Raw genomic sequence first — 17,521 nt, forward strand, 5'->3', positions numbered from 1 at the left:
TCAACACATCGGCCTGTTCCTTGGATTTTGATTAGGAGAGTTTTTAAGCTGTCTGTATAGCTGAGTCTATGTTCACGAGGACAACACTTAGTGAGGACAGAACAGGCACAGACAGTTATTTTTGCAGCTTTTTCAACTGTAATTTTAAATTAGAATTTACTTGACAGGTTTGGTTAAAAATTTTGGGTTTAGTCTCCATTTGGTCTTATTTAGTGTCAGGCACAAAAGCATTAGTTTATTTTGTGTGTGTTTGTCTGTTTTTCTAACAACCTGTCCAATCTGTACCCCACTGTTATCCAATGCTAACACTCACACCTATTGTCAGTTTAGAATCACCAGTTAACCTAACTTCATGCATGCCTTTTGACTGTGGGAGGAAACCTCTCAGACACATGCGAACACCACACAGAAAGCCCTGACTTTACACCCATGATTTTCTTGCAAGAGGCGAGAGGTACTAAGTAGTAATCACCAACACCATGCTGTCCCATAGATTAGATCTGTTAGTCCAAAGTGTGCCTGACAAAAATCAAATGACACAGCAACGCTAACAAAGATTTTGCTTTTGAAAACTAGAAAGATAGCGACTAAACATACTAAATACCCATTAATCGTTTATTGCCAAGTTTAATGTTTATTCAATACCAATAGGCAGTACATTTATGTATTTCAAGACTACAAGCAATGAACAGCTACTAGTGGATCTAAGCACCACATGTAATAATTATATACATTCAATTACAGGGATAAAGAAAAACAAATCAAATAATAATCCTATTCATACAGACATCCTAGAGCTTAAATTGGTCTGTAATGAGGTTGCCACCTCCACTGAAGCTCACACTTAGTGACTTACTGTTAAATAATTGCATATATTTACTGCATATAGTAAACAACCAAATATTAAATCATCAAAGTGTAATGCATCAGTTTGGAACACAGTAAAGTTTATATCCTAATAGACCCCACCTAAAATCACAAGGTTAAAACTGGTTCAGGGTTTTCTGCATTCTCTATTAGTTTATTGGTGTCAAGCACATCAGGTTGCGATCGTTCACCATTGAAGTACAGTGGATTTTCAAACGTGGGGAAGGGACCAGGAGACTTCTTGTAGAGGAAAAATGCAATGACTACCAGTGTGGAAGTGATCGTAATCACCAGCACAACTACCACACTAGTGTGGACACGAGTGTGATGATCTTGATCTCCATCAGGTCCTGCAGGTTCAAGCAAGCAAGTTCAGATTTTAAAACATGATTTAATTTAAATTTAAATTTTCACTCTAACTAGTATTACACTATATACTTTTCATGAACATATATATTGTTATATAATTAAACAACACAGAGGCATATAAAGACAGAACTTACCACTTTTTGATCCTGAAGTTTGCGGCATCACTAGTGGCAAAAAAACAAAGGAAAAGAATGAAAAAAATGGTAAAAACTCAAAGATTTAGGTTTATTAGCTCTCTCTTTCCTGTAAACCATAAGACTTTAGCATTAACGTAAAGTAAGATGTAAGATATCCAATGGTAGATGGCATCTGTGTGGGTTACTAACAAGCTGCTTAGTAACACATGTAATGAGTATTATTAATTATAAATTATTACAGTTGTGCATTTGTTAATATTTTCCTTCGATAAATAATTGGATATAATTACTTCACATTGACACAATTATTTTACCTTTGGCTGTTTTACAGATATATGGTCTGTCGTGCCATCTGCGACCTGAGTTCCAAGTCCCATCTGAGGTTTGAATTGCTCCAAAATCAGAATCCGGCTCATCTGGAGCCCAGTTAGTGAAGTCCAAAATAGTTCTATCCAACCAAAGCCATGTCCCTAGGGGCAAACAGAAATGTATTCCTTTTTTCACTTTGCTAACTTACCAATACCCCACTGAATGTGGCTACACAGATGCTGACAAGAAAGACATGATAAACAGTACTGATTTAGTGGTGATTTGAGGTTTTAGTTTGTTTCTTCAATTAAGTCAATCAATTGTTAATATGGTTTCATTAAATAGTTTTTCTATAAACACTAAAAGATTATACTTATTGTGGCCATACCTTTATGAGTTTTAAACAGACCAATCCAGAAAGAGTTGTGTCTATCTTTGAAATTTGTCACAACGCCTTTGATGAATTCTTGCTCAGAGGGATCTTCAATGCTAGCCAACACTCCACCTTAAAAAGAAAACATCGACTGTTTGTAACAATGTTGAAAACACATATTAGGCCTAATCTTAACACCACATATTTACTGTATAGTGATTCTAAAATTGTGACAAAATATTCAGCATGTATCTTACCATGCCTTACACAGCTGCTAGCTGCATCTGCCCATTCAATTTCATCTTGGATAAACAAATAACAATAACCCCTATATGGCAGCCATGTGTAGCTCTGTTGGTACTCTAGATCTGTATCATCAGGACAATTTCCAGGAAATATTGTAGACTCAGTTGGTGCCACGTCTGTGAAGAATAGAAGCAAAAATGCTCAATGAATCATGAAATGTTCAACTGTGACTTGGTGAAACGGTTATCTCCTGGGATCAAAATGTTCTGCGATGTCTGTTACTGTAAATGAATGTAAATAATAAAAGGAAAAACACTTGAGCTGACCAACAGCCAGCTAAGAAAAAAAAAAAACTTTAGTATCTCTTATTTAATGGACAGTAATGGGTCTGAAACACTCACAGGCCATCAAAGTTCTGTTCTCATTACTTTCACATGATCAGAACACAGAGCACTGACAATCCTGCCTCTTACTTTTAACTATATCCTTCTAAAGACATTAATAAGCAGAGATTGCTTGACATTGGCCAGTTAATTAGCAATTGCCAATTTAGTAATATCTAATATAGAAATTAAGACGTATAATCAAGATGCCAGAGATGTAGGAAAAATCATAAACTTTTTAAAAACATACCTGAAGACTGCATACAGGCACTTTTTATGGTCACATTGCAGAAAGCAGTCCTCCATTTTCCATCCACATCTATGTACACACAAGGTTTGTCCCTGCTCGGTTCAAATTCAGCCCAGCCGGCATTGTTCAGATGCCAACCATCAATATATTTAAAATAACCTCCAGTCTGAAAATAAACATGGATCAGATGTTGTCAAATCAATAGTTTTGTTGGGGATGTTTTCTGTCTGTCATGTCTGTTTAAAACTGCTCCTGCCAATATGTATTATATAGATTACAAATTTAGATTTTATTAAGTCAGCAGCCTTGGGCCATACGCCACTTGTAATGATTTTCCAAAATAAGTTATTCAAGAACTTTATCACATCTTATTTTATACATAACTAAAGAACCCCATGTAACTCTTATTTTCAAATGTCCTGTATGTTTAATCATTTTTATAGGACACAGGTGTAATTTTGGATAGTTGCAACCTTGTACCTGCTGTTTGTTAAGTCCAATCCAAAGAGGAGTATTGAGTTTTATAGCCAGCAGCTCAACATATGCCTGTGTCCAGTCATTTCGCAGGCTGGCCAAGTTGGCTTTATCAGCTTTACAACGTTTCTGGGCATCATCCCAGGTGAGATTTTGAGTAACAACCTTGATGCTGTCATTTCCCAGAGTCTCATAGATATTATAATCTATGCTTTCAGGTGGTACTTTCATGTTTGGATCTGTTAAGAGCAAAAAGAAAATTAGACATGAGATTAATTCATATTTTTGCATCGCTGCAAACTATATAACTGTCTACAGGAGTTTATATTTATTTTTGTCCATTATTTGCAAATTCGCATAGCAGGCCAAAAACACTGATGTGAGTGAGCTACCACTGGAATGCAGTTGTACAACAACAATTTAACTTCTTAACATCTAACAGATCTCCAGCGACCTCATTATGGGTTAGAGCTGGGTTTGCATCAACCTCTCCATGACATTTTCACCTGTTTGGTTTGCTCAAATGTAAATATAATAATAGAATTAAGGCTTATGTTTGAAATGAAGCTCTTTTTGAATTTGGATCAAATGCTACTTAACCCTACCCCTAAATGATTCACTAGAGAAGTGGTGAGACTGCAGGAGAACAAAATGTTTTATGAATTATGTTTAGCCTCTGAAAATTTCTACTCCAAAGAGATGGACTCACCAAGATTCCGTTGACAGATATATCCATTGGTGTCATTGCAAGACCTTATTATCCATTTACCAATCCCAAAAGCAGGATTTCCGTTCATTACAACACAGTCATCCTGGGTAAGAATGGTAAGTGATCATGATTTTAAAATCTCTTTTTTAAAAGGTGCAATTAATTAAGATTACTTTTTGCATACAAGCAGTGGTGACATGTTTAAATTAATCTTGAATATCATTACCTCATTCCATCTTTGATAAAAGCTGCCAGGATGACGGTGATATCTCTGCAATGAAAATGATCATTATTAATATTTCATTAACATTTCTACTCCTGGGACAGGAAGGGCAGTTTGACATTGACCTCTGACCAAGCCCAGCATCACTGGACACATCTATAACCACACCTACCTGTCAAATCACAATGCATAGCTCAAACTATGTTTACCTCATTCCATCTTGGATACACCATCCCGAAAGGTTGTTCACGTCTCTAAAATCAAAATTTGCCAGTGTAAATATTTCTTTAAAATTTCTGTGAAAAATAAAATGCTGGTCAGAGCTTGACACTAAATTCTGTGTAGTTCAATTCAGAGATGGGCAGTAACGCGTTACTTGTTTACTGTAATCTGATTACTTTTTTCAAGTAACGAGTAATGTAAGGGATTACTATTGCAAAAACGGTAATTAGATTACCCTTACTTTCACGTAGGAACGCTGCGTTACTGCGTTACTAAAACCGTGATTTTTTTTGCGAGAGTGTCTCATGACAGTGACGTAAGCGAGTGCGACGTTCGTGACAACAGCTGTCTGCAGATCAACAATGGATAATATATCGAGTGCGGGAGAGAGTATGAGCATGCAGCGTTTAAAGCGTGGAAGTACTGACCTTATTTTGAGTTTGATTCCATAAAAAGTGACAAAAACATTAGTGTCCATTGTGCGTGGGAAGAAAACTTATTTTTACAGCGAAAAAAACCCCTAAACTTCCAAGCAAGCAGCGAGTGCGCTACGACGTAATGTGAAATTCACAGAGAAACTCGCGGATTCTTCCACTGACCCCTGTGGCACACCTGCCCCAGGGTAAACCTCTGCCTACCCCAGTCCTGCTTTACAGGTGAAAATAGAGCAACAGGACCGGTAGTCTTTGATTTTATTTATTTTCTGCTGTGTTTTACTTTCATCTATTTGAAAGAGTGAGTGTAAACACAAAAAAATATTTTATTTTATGTGCTGGAATGTGCAGAAAATAGGTTTAAATGTTAAACAAATTTCTTCCAGTCAGAGAATGTTGCATATAATTTAATTTTTGCTTGATGCATAAAGTTAAAAGATTAAAACTAATAAAACAAGTTTTAAAAAGAGACTTTTCCATTTGATTACATTTTGTATGATGGATTATGCAGAAAAAGTTGAATTGGGTTGAAAGATCTATCGCTTTATTACCTATTCAGGTTGTAAATCATGTTTTTAAAAAGTAACTAAGTAATTAATTACTTTTGAAAATAAGTAATTAGTAAAGTAACGGGATTACTTTTGGGGGGAAGTAATCAGTAATTAGTAACCGATTACTTTTTTCAAGTAACTTGACCAACACTGGTTCAATTCAATCATAGCATCACTGAATCTATATCTGTAACTCGACAAGAAATGTGAAATCATGATACAAAAGCAAGCTGTAAAATGACAATACAGCTACTGATAGTTGTACAAAGGATTAGCTTCACATTACACCTGTATGAGATTGAATGAACTCACAGAATAGCCCCAGTTGGTGTATTGCCTTTTTTTCCCATCGGTCCAGAAAAAACCCTCTTGGCTTATAGCATTCAAACCAATCCACAGGTCTGTAGATGCTGTATAAACCATTCTGGTGATCAAAAATGCTGAAAATTGAAGATACAGACACAAGATATTAAATGTAGGTTTCTGGTTTCTTTTCCATTTTTGGTAAAACAATGGAACTCGTTGGTAACTCTTTCCTCCATAATGACCTCCCCTGTGTCCTTAATGAGGATTTTTGAAACCTTAATATACACCAATAAAAATGTGGTTTGACAGCCATTTGAATGGGCTTTAGGTTTTTCTGAGCTTAGCCCTAGTAAAATGTAGCCCTAAGTACAGACAGAGATCAACCACACCAACTTCTGATGCACACCCAGTAATTTTGTTCTGGAAGCAGACCTAAAATATAACAGAAACCAGTCCAGAAAAGAGAAACGAGGGGTACCCCTAGTAGGCATTTAAGGGGGAAAGAGTTAAAGTTTAAATCCAGTTTAAATACAAATCTGAATAAAACATAATTAGAACTAACCTTGCACACTTCTTGTAGGTATAGAGACTAAAGTGCCCCCCACCTCAATGCATTTTGACCGTGCATATTCCCAAGTGATCTGCCTGTCTTTATAGATGTTGTAACACTGCAGAAAAGAAATGTAATTATTATTATGATAAGAGTTAGGTGAAACATTTCACCACTGAAACCTGTGTATTTTACATGATCTCATTTATAATTAGTACTGAATGAAGCACACAGATGGAGGGGTCAAAATTTGCTGACTCTTTTTTAATTCCACTCCACATTTGACAAACTTTTTTCTGCTTCCTTGATTCTCCTTCATTCGTTTTTTTAAATCAGTTCTTTATTACATTTTAAAGAATCAACTTGACATTTGAAGCCAAATAAAAGCTCAATGTATATTTTGATGGTGGGCCTCTGCTATAATTTTGTCATTTTAAAAACTTCTCTGAAATAAAGGTTTAAAAGCCTGACCTTTGTGCCAAATTTCATCCATTTGTTTGGGCAGCCACCTGTTGGAGCAACTGTTGGGGCTGCGGTGGTGTTGGTTGGCGATGTCCTTCCTCGCTTGCAAATAAATGAAAGCTCTCTTCCACAATTAGAAGTACTCCAGAAGCCTATAAGATCAACAGAGTATTCATTAGGAACATTATCCTAATCCATTAATCAATTATTTTATTCCAGACATCATGTCTAGATTTGATCATTTTTCAGTTCAAGCATTCAGAGCATTTTTACTCACCCATGTGATAAGACATATAAACACAGTTTTGATCAAAGCCACTAGTGCTGGGTTGATCTGCATCCCATCTTCGAAATGACACCGGACTACCATCCATCCACCTTAATGTAGAGCATTATAGTTAAATTTTTAATTGAAACATAAGAAAATATTCATCATTTGATGTTAGACTTTTTTGTATTATGGTGTCACTATTTCTATTCCATAATAAATAAACAAACAGTCAGTTGAGTGACAACATGGATTTAGTTCACTGATGACAAAAAAAACCCTTCTTTAGATTAAATGACAGGTCTTTAAAAAGGAAATGTACCTCATTACAAATAGGAAATAGGAAATGCACTTCTTATCAATGATCATGAGTCGGCCTAAAATCTCCCTTTTCCCCTTATGGCATTAATTATTACTCACCAAGGTGACCCATCAAGATCCACTGACAAACCTATATAATAACGCCCATAGCTTCTGGATATCTGTAGAGACACACACATAAATATGCACAATTATATCTAGTGTGTGCCACATTCTAATGTTTTTGGCCTGCTCTAATATATTAATAAAACAAAACAAAAAGTATGAATTAAAAATATAGATATTTACCTGTTTCCATATGAAAACATTTTCCTCTTTACTGGTTATAGATACTAGGTCACCGTGCCTCTGCTGACAGAAGTGACGAGCATCTTCCATGGGCATTGACATTCTGTTAATAAAATACTGATTCCCTCTCCGCTCCAGCCAACCATCCGAAGTGGTATTGAATTCTGTAAAAGTTTAGAAACACATTGATGGGCTTGTCAGTGTTCTACCGAATCTTTTGGTCAGATCCGTTTGTCCAGGTAGACCCAACCTTTAAAAAAAACAAAACTAAAACACTTGGTGGCCACATCAGATTTTTGAAGAGGACTGAAGGTATACAATGAATAAAAAGGTATAAAATGTAAAATCTATGCCATTGATATTCAGATCATCCCAAATATTTTTCAACAAAAATTTATTTTTATTCATTAATTTCTTCAGTGATGTCATTATCAGAGGTGGAGCAAGTAAAGTACCAGCATTCTTTACCTAAGCAGAAGTACAGATATATTTGTTTAAAAAAAATACTGCAGTAGAAATTGAAATACTAATTCAAGTTCATTACACACTCACTCAATTCTACCATCTATTTATTATGCAAAGGTAACTGAACCTTGTCCTGTATTAATGTCATTCTAAAATAATATTATTATTACATGAGAACACAAATGTTATTCCAATCTAAATCTAAACCTAATGAATGAACTTTGCTTAAATCTGTTATGTAGGACACAAGTAGTTAAAAAACATTTTTTTAAAATAACCATTTTCAGTCGTCCACATAGTAGAGCGTGACTTTGCCTCCACACCTCCACCAAATAACTTTTAATGTGATCTCCAGTAGATTTTCTTAGTGTGCAGGTTTTGATCACTTCATCACTTTATGGATTTACAAAACTGAATTCAACATGATGTAGGCAGATGTTTCACAGCTATACTAACAGTATACTGTATATTGTCCTTATACTAGACCTTTAAAGTTGGTAAAAAGGTGGATGCCTCATCTAAGCATCACATGCTTAAATGCAAATTAATATACTACATTTACATAACACTGATCATGAGCACCACAATATGAAAATGGATATAAATTATCGAAACACATCATATACAAATCCAATATGTAAAGATGATGATGATTACATGTAATCAGTTTATCAAGTGTCACTAAGCAGTCCTTATCTTTAAATATAACCTCTCTTCTTCCTCCTTAGTTTTTTTCTATATTGGTCTCATGCTTTATAAAATTACTGTTTATAATTTATAGTATAAGTTTGTTTATTTGAAAGGTAACAATGAAAATGATTTATCATACTGCTTTGGGAATTTGCAAGTTTGAGCTACAATGCGAAACCACCAAACAGGATGAAGCTGTACTCGGGCAAATCCGCAATCCAGGTGTTGTAGTGCATATGTGTTATTCACCCAGGTTATGTTTGAGGTTAATCCATGTGAACTTACCCACCACAGTATTATTCGGAGGTAGTTTGGGAGTCACTCCTGCAAGAGCACAGACAGAAGTCCATTTTATTCAAAGGAAAGGAAAGCAACAGTAAACATGTCGTTGCACTCTGTAGTCTACACTGCGGTATACTGTAATGCAGTCATTATTTTTAGTCGGAAATGTGTTTCAACGATAGTGACAATTTCTCCAATCATATACACTGAAATCATGGCAAGAAGAGATTACAGAATATTGTGAATATTAACAATAATCTTTTCACCCCTGAAGACAGAAAAGAACATGCATACGAAGGTTAGTTAAAAAATGTTCCAGCAGTGAGACTGGTCAGCATTCAGTCAACTATACCTGTACGGATCTGACACAACCAGTCATTGTAACTGTCACAGTTCAGATCATTCCAAGAACCTTCTTCATCCCAGTTATGTATCACAAACTCAGCACAAGATTCTGCATTGTTGAAATTGTTTGGTTCTCCTTCCTGCCAGTGCTGGAAATCTAGCTGTTAACAATAAGAAACAACAACATTATGTTGAGTTATTGTAAATATTTTATTAAAATAACATTTAATGATTTAATTAAAAAAACAAAACGAAAGAAAACAAGAACAGAATTCCATTAACTTACTGGGCTTCCATCAGTCCAGGCGTAACCAGTGCTTGTTTCAGGAATGTGAAGTCCAATCCAGCCTTTTCCACCTCTGCTGTACAAAAAAGGAAACGAAAAACACTCTCACTGTCTTCTAAAGTACTAAAACAAACATTTTAGCTACATTTGCAGTTAGCTGATGGTGTCAGTCTCATCAGTCTTTGTGCTTTTCTGAAGCAGCTAAAACATCATATTTTCTCACCCTACAGGCAATATGTAGTACTTCAGGTGATGAAAGTAGAAAATATGGAGCATCTGAATTTGCTACTGCATAGAACGCAGGCCAGATAAATAAGTGTATAATTTACTACTATATGAATGCTTTTTTTCAGTTTTTCAGTAGGTTAAAACACCAACATGGTGTGTTGTGTGAATGTGAAACATATTTGCCAGCATGCTGAATATTTTAAACAGGATTATTTCACGTAGACCATCATTGTCTAGAGTTTGATCTTATGTTAGGATAAACTAATGGGTGTATCATTTAGACTGGGAAATAATTGACAGAAGATACTATAAACAGTAGTTGTTATTGTAGACTAAGTCATGCTGTACCTGAACAGTCGTAGCTCAGCAGAACTGTGGATGCTAAGCAGATCTCCTCCAATGGCCCTGCAGTAATCCCTGGCCTCAAACCAAGTCTTTTCTTCTGAGCGAGGACCTGTAAAAAACTTCAAACACAAGACAACAACTCTGTAAATTTCTCAACCGCAGATAGTTCATGCAATTGACTGTAGTTAAATTTCATTTAATTTTGTGAGCACAACACTGTATGGAGTCCTGAGGAATAAGGAGAAATAGAATGCAGAACAAGAAGAACAAGTCCCTATCGTAATGAATGAAGAGATTCCTAAAACTGACAGGTTGCTAATGTAACATAGGACTAACACAAAGAGACCCACTTACACTCACATTCACACTTATAGCATATTTTGGCTGACATCACATTGCTGTAAAGGGCCAGTGCTAAATACTCCACAATAGACACAATTTCTTTGAGTTCACTCAAGGCTGACCGAAGGTTGTACCTTAGCGCACATGGCTCTCGTTCCCACTCGAGTCCAACCCTCTGGACATTTAGGAGGAGCCACAGTTGGTGGTGGAGAAGTTGGAGCCATCCCCTCTGCCATGTACTTGCAGATATATTTTTCTTTGTTGGTGCAGGGAAGCAGGTCCCAGAGTCCAGCTAAAACCCCAGTTGTCATGGCAACACAGCCTTGCTGGTAACCTTAGGTCATTGAGGAAAGCAACAGTCATGTGCAACTTATTGGGATGCAGTTTATTCCTGATATTTAAGGAAATTCAGATGCATCCATACCTGGCATTTGACTATTCCAGTGAGTGAACCTTACTGTGGGTGAGTTGGTCCACTCAAAAACATCAATATTATTTTGATTTGAGAGCCCTATCCAGAAGTATTTCTCTGGTCTCAACCCCACCAAGCTGACAAGGAAGGCATTATCCACCCTGCAAAAATGTATATAATTCATAGATTTCTTTTCATGTTGAATATACTGTGCAGCACATGCATCTGCATGCATGTTTGTGGATTTCCCAAAGAAATCGTTATGCGATTTATAACAAAGATGAACTGGTTGTTTTCTTACCCATTTGAAACATCAGCTAAGTATGAGTTTGAACTCTTGCAGTCTTCGCTAGCTTGACTGAAAGTCTTTGTCTCAGTGCCTACAAAGTAGCAGTAGGAGCCATGTTTTTTCCATCCCTATAGGAGAGTAAACACATCACAACTGAGGAGTACATTAAAATTTCGCCTATCTATTTGTAATCTGCTTTTTAAAATGTTCTACTGTTTTTACAAAGTGAAATTTTAACCATAATCATGCTTTGTTATTACTCACAGCTTTACATCCAATGTCTATATCTGGTTCATTTCCAGTGCTTTCAGTGGAACTTTGCTTCATACAGATAAAGCCATGTTGCTCATCACATGACCGATCTGCCCAGTTCCCATTCTGCAAGAACAAAAGCATTGTAAACACTTGCAGATGTGTGGGCTGGATTGCTGAATGGATAAAATGCAAATATTTAAAGCACTGTAATTACAGTTACTCCAAGGTGCTTTGGTATATTTCTCAAAATACTAAGAACTCAAAGTGCTTATACGTGCAGTAAAACACTATCACATCCAAAAAGCCTGTAACTTGCCCCAAACCTTCAAATCATGAAATGTTTTAAAGTTTAGATATTTCGTAAGAATGACACGAGGCTATAGAAGTAAATTCAACGCTTTCTAATTCTAAAAGAGTCTTGTCCTGTTTTCTCTCACATTTAATCTATTTTACCAGTCTGCCACACCTAAGATACTGATTTCATTTGGAAAACATTCAACTTTGTAAACCAGTGTGGAAACTATGAAGAAAAATGTCGGAAGAAAATATCCTGCAGCACACAACTAAGTTAAAACGGTAGAAAAATATGTAAAGTATCAGTATTGTAAAACATGTACTTTAGAAACAGCACAAAAAATACAGTTTAATATTTCTTACAAAACTTTTTCTTGAAGATCAATACATCAAGTGTAGTGTATTATGCTTTCTCCATGCATGATTTGTCTAGCTTAACACATATAGATGAATAAATATGCACAAGGTCTTACCTCTCCCCTGATGAGAACACAGTCATCTCCATCAGTGGAGACTCCTGGTTTTCCATATTCCCAGCTGGTGAAGGACACGTGAGATTGGTCACTCCAATCAAACAGTCCCTCTATCCTAATGTCGTTCAGTCCAATCCAAAGCTCATCAGTGGATGCTACAGAAAAATAATGGACCAAATATCAGCCAGAAGCTAAAATTTCCCCCATTACATTGAAAATTACTTGTACAGTTCATAGACTGGTAAAAAAGTGACAGGCATTGTCTAAATCATACTTTAACATATGAAAAAATCAACAGCTCCCACATGTGTGGAAATATTTGACATAGACTCGCAGCAAGCTGGAGCTGAATGAATGACATGATCTCTATTGTCACTCCTAAATGTACAGTCATGCTGCCAGTTATTACGTGTAAAGTGTGCATGTCATTCGAATCTGTTAAGGCTTTCTTAATTATTAGTCTTTTAAATTCAAAATTCGGTATTTTTTTATTATTTGCCGGAGTAAAAACAATTATGATATAGTGATGAATCCAGCACTCTCTCAATGATTTTTAAGAAGTGAAATTGTCATTCATATATTATTGAGTGTTTACTTGCTTTGTACTCACTGGCTGGTTATCTATTGGTAAACATTTTGGTTTTGATTAAGGACAAACTTGGATAAACTCAGTAGGCGTAAATAGAAACTGGATTAGGTGGAATACACATTTTGATTAGGTTTAGGTGAGATACACAGTTTAGTTAGAGTTAAAAAACAAACAAACACACAATTTAAATTAAATGCAAATAAAAATATTGTGACCTAAGCCTATGTAACTTTTTTTAAACCACACCACAAAATATCCCTAAAGTTTACCATATCCTGCCATAACAATAAAAAGTTTAATGATGCTATTAGTGAATTACAAACTGGAAACCGATATGTTCAGTCTCAGCACATGTGCACCTTCTCAATTGAATTAAATATATTTGCTGTTGGGAATCTGTTTTGTATTAACGTTATTTCATGGAGACAGGATTGCCACATACCGTATCCAAGCTGAGAGATCACAAAGCTTTGATCCTCCACATTTCTGATGCTCACTAAGTCGCCGCCTTCTGCACGACAAGCTTTCCTAGCGCCAGACCATGTTTGAGTATTACGCTGAAGATGAAAACAGTGGCCATTGTAGGGAATCCAAGGTGCTGAGCAAAACCCTTGTTCAACTGATGATGAAGAGAACAAATATATAAGAACTTCACTTTGGATTCCCCCAGAAACTACTGCCACCTAGAGAAACATTCAAATAGAATAGAATATTTTTATATACTTTGTGGAGGTGCTGGTGGGACCCCATCTTTGTAGCAGATGTAGCCCATTTTCTTGGCACAGGATGAACTTTGCCAAGAGTGCTCTCCAGCAGTGTCAAAAATTGCACAGTTGTGTCCTGGAGTAGGAAGGGGATTCCCTAAATCAAGATAATAATGATGATAGTTAACACTCACACGTGACCCAATCATGCACAATAAAAAAATAGAATACAAAAAATTGTAGGAGTACTTTAAATCTTTGAGTATCATGTAATTTGTAACAATATTGGTGGTATTTAGCATTTAGAAAAACTAACAACAGAGGGATAGAATATGAAAATATTGTATTAGTTCACTTGTTAAAAAGATAAAAATGTATAATAATTAGCAGCAACTTGGAGACATGAATGAATATTTAACTGGGTTTTTTTAAGGTTTAGACTGTTTTACTTCTTACAATTATCTACATGAATTCTTGAAAAACCTTTTACCCTAAGTGTCTAGTTGTCACAAGAGTTAACCTGACAGATTAGATTTGCTTAACACTGTAATTTTCTGCAACTTTTCAGTTAATTTCCAGATCGCTCAGATGTTTGAGGATTATTGCTGAAAGGAACTTTGTCTTTGCAGTGAGGACTTACCAGAATCCCATCGCAGATAACGGAAAGGTTTGCCATCAGTCCACTGCCAGCCATGTTCTGGGTCCAAAACTAACCCAATCCAAAGTTTTTTTCTCCCTGCTCCCAATAATGCTGTGTGTTCAAGTGTTTATGAGAGAGAGGGACGAAAAAAGAAAAGCACTTGTTATTTTTTCATGAACTATAACATCAGCTTTAAAATTGTCAATTGGTAGGAATAAGACAGACAGACAGACAGATCGATACTAAAATATATTGCAGGTTCATGCAATATCAAAAGTATTTGTAATCCAAAATCTTGATTATTTCATTTAAAATTCAAAATGCTGCATCTGTTTGAGTTCTGGCAAATAACCACCAGGTGGCACCTCACCTGAGATCAAAGCTTGCTCACTGGGCTCCACAATACTGACCAAGGAGGCAGCCTGCTGTTTACAGCTGGTATCAGCTTGTCCCCAAGTCAGAGATGACTGTATGTTCAGCTGGTAATACGCTCCTGTTATGAGATTTTTTTTCCAGTACTCTGTGGCTGTATGTTGAGAGAAAAAAAATTTATTTAAATAATTCTTACATTTTCACTCCAGTAATGTTGAAATTTGACAAACTCACAAGTGGTTGGGCAGTATCCCCACTGTTCACGTTCAAATTTTGTTTCAACTGCACACCATGGTCGCTTTGTTGAGGAGTCAAATGTAGTGCAGTCTCCATACCACCGGTCTTTGTACAGGAAGGGAAACATGCAGATCTTTCCAAATGCATTTCCCTCAATGGTAAAAAGCTCTAGAGGTGAAAAGAAAAGGAATGAGGTTGGGTCAAGTTAAATTAAAATTTGAAATAAGCCAGTAAACAAAAAGCATGACTTATTTGACATGAGCCTGTATTTCATTGCTCCAAGGTTTCCAGTGCCTATACACAAATGCACACTTACACACAAAAGCATATGTTTTATACTATACCTCTGTATGTTCTTGTACAAGCACCGCTTGAGGTCCCTGTAATTGTGAATTGGTTATTTGGTCCTGTTGTTTTTGAGAGAGCAATTGTTTCATCATCTTTCATCTCAATGAATAAATCATTATTTTTGAGGGCGAGCAGTGTTCCATTCCTGCATTCCCACTTTTGCAGGTCGCTCTTGTCATCACAGTCATACAGGCTCACTTCACTCCCTATACTTTTGCCCTGAGCTCCCAGGCATTTTTTAGTTGTGGTAACAAAAAGCCGGTCATCAGTCGTCCAGCGTAGGTCAAGGCAGCGGCTATACTTTTTCAGCAAACAAAAACCAGTGGCTTTGTTCATGAGTGAAAACGGGGAATCTGCAAAGGGAAAAGTTTGAAAAAAACTGATCAGCCTATTGCACAAAGTTTATTCCAATATGGATTCAAACAAGCCTTTAATGAAAGCCTTGTTTGAATCCATAAACATGCTAAAATATTTTTTTTTCTCAAAAAAAATAGTAGGGTTTCTCAAAGCTTGGTCATGACAAATCGTTAAATCAAATGTTTGAGCTTATACTATACCATTTTTTGTTGAGCATTGGCATGTTGTGATGAAGAGGCCAAAGACTGCTAGAGATATTCTTGGGAGCATCATTCCTCCAATCAGTCTCAGAGCAGCAGACAATGTCCATGCATTGCAAGCAGGGGACTTATGTGCCTGAACGTGAAAAGGAGGCAACCTTAATATCTCTGACATGACTCTGTTTCCCCCCCTTCATTGAGAAAGTCTCATGTTTCACATTGGCACATTTCCACATTTTGCTACTGGTACAGGGGTGGACAGGAAGGAAGGAAGGGCAACATACACAAAAGCACACACTCTTTCTGTTTAACTCCAGACATGGCAAAAAGCTGTCCCATTCACTTCCCCTCCATAGGAAGAAAGAAATGCGTAAGGAATTGGCTTAACATGTTTCATGAATCAGCATTAGTGACCCAGAGAAACAGTAATTCACAAGCTTTGATGCAGTACATATGGATTTATAGTTTTGCCTTTGACATCTTCCTTATGATTAAGTAGAGGTCAGAATCACAAAGTTCCTCACAGTACTACACTACCATAATACTGTAACGATGTTATCAGGATAAAGGCATTCTGCAGTATTCTACACAGTCCAAGATCATCTACTATCACACTCGGTGATAGTAGGACCCAATGACATGTGAGCTTAACTTGTGTTACGAAATTGGCTGTAGGTGCAAATGTGCAAGTGAACGGTTACTCTGTGTCTGACCCGATGAAGCTGAGGTGACTGATGTTACCGATGCTATAATTCATAATGTTATGACAGATACCGGGGGGGGGGGGGTGTCTTTGCTCTGTACATAAATGCTTTCTATCTGACATTCACCCTACAATGGATGCATCAGAGAGCAACTTGGGGTTAGTATCTGGCCTAAGGATATTTAACATGCACACTGGAGGAGCCTGAAATCAAACCGCCAACCTTCTACTTAGCAGATGACCTGCTTTTCCTCCTGAGCTGCAGTCACACTAATGAAGAAAACACTGTGTGCATCCTGAGTGTAGTAACATAATGTCCTGCTTTAGGGTGGAGGCATTCAGATGTTTTTTTGTTTTGTTTTGTTTTGTTTTTTTTTCCAGTTCTTCCTTAATATCTATCACTGCATTTTGTATTTTCACTTCCCCTTTGGTTATTCTCCTTTTCGTGGTGGCACATTGTGCTGAAGTATGAACCTTTGTTACCACAATGATGTTTTTATGATGCCTGTATGAAGCAAAAAAAAGGAAAATAATACTTTTTTCAACATAATTAGAAACTAAACTATTATTGTAGGGTCAATCAAAAGAAATACCTTCAACAATATAAACACAAATGCTTTACAACAAGGTGCAAATTATTATTTACACAAAAAGCCCAGATTAGACATAAAATATCTAAAATGGAGTGCACAGTTCTGAAAAGAAATCTTTGGAGAAATGAAACTACGTAAGATGAATTTGGATGATGGGAAAAGAAAAGTACAAAGAAAGAGAAAAACATTTACGATACGAAAAATTTTCTGACAAACATGGTGAAGGCAGTGTTATGATATCGGCATGGCTACTAGTGGGACTGGGTCACTAGTGATTATTGATGATAGAAGCATCTGGACGAACTCTTTGCTCAGATTTAGCCAAATGCT

General features: G+C 36.4%; 1 protein-coding gene across 4 annotated transcripts; it reads right to left on the minus strand.

Annotated features, from left to right (window-relative positions):
- Positions 1-607: 607 nt before the first annotated feature.
- On the minus strand, positions 608-16,048 carry LOC100709747 (macrophage mannose receptor 1). 4 transcript variants are annotated; one of them, XM_005476531.3, is made up of 32 exons: positions 15,896-16,048; positions 15,335-15,691; positions 14,988-15,158; positions 14,752-14,907; positions 14,382-14,492; positions 13,761-13,898; positions 13,480-13,656; positions 12,449-12,603; positions 11,691-11,804; positions 11,439-11,554; positions 11,150-11,298; positions 10,860-11,059; positions 10,387-10,502; positions 9,811-9,883; positions 9,532-9,685; positions 9,183-9,221; positions 7,743-7,906; positions 7,554-7,615; positions 7,143-7,243; positions 6,875-7,017; positions 6,416-6,521; positions 5,860-5,987; positions 4,550-4,594; positions 4,344-4,388; positions 4,118-4,220; positions 3,415-3,647; positions 2,935-3,100; positions 2,313-2,477; positions 2,071-2,187; positions 1,688-1,843; positions 1,371-1,400; positions 608-1,217 (listed from the first exon to the last, which is right to left on the minus strand). In XM_005476531.3, the coding sequence occupies exons 1-32, from the start codon at positions 15,966-15,968 to the stop codon at positions 976-978; spliced, it is 4,305 nt and encodes a 1,434-aa protein (XP_005476588.2). In that variant the 5' UTR covers positions 15,969-16,048; the 3' UTR covers positions 608-975. The 4 variants fall into 4 exon arrangements, with proteins under 4 accessions (XP_005476588.2, XP_013126124.1, XP_005476589.2 ...); XM_013270670.2 differs by having other exon boundaries at positions 9,811-9,886; XM_005476532.3 differs by lacking the exon at positions 4,550-4,594.
- Between the last annotated feature and the right edge of the window lie 1,473 nt (positions 16,049-17,521).

The sequence above is a fragment of the Oreochromis niloticus genome, linkage group LG18, assembly GCF_001858045.2.
Source record: "Oreochromis niloticus isolate F11D_XX linkage group LG18, O_niloticus_UMD_NMBU, whole genome shotgun sequence".
NCBI lineage: Eukaryota > Metazoa > Chordata > Actinopteri > Cichliformes > Cichlidae > Oreochromis > Oreochromis niloticus.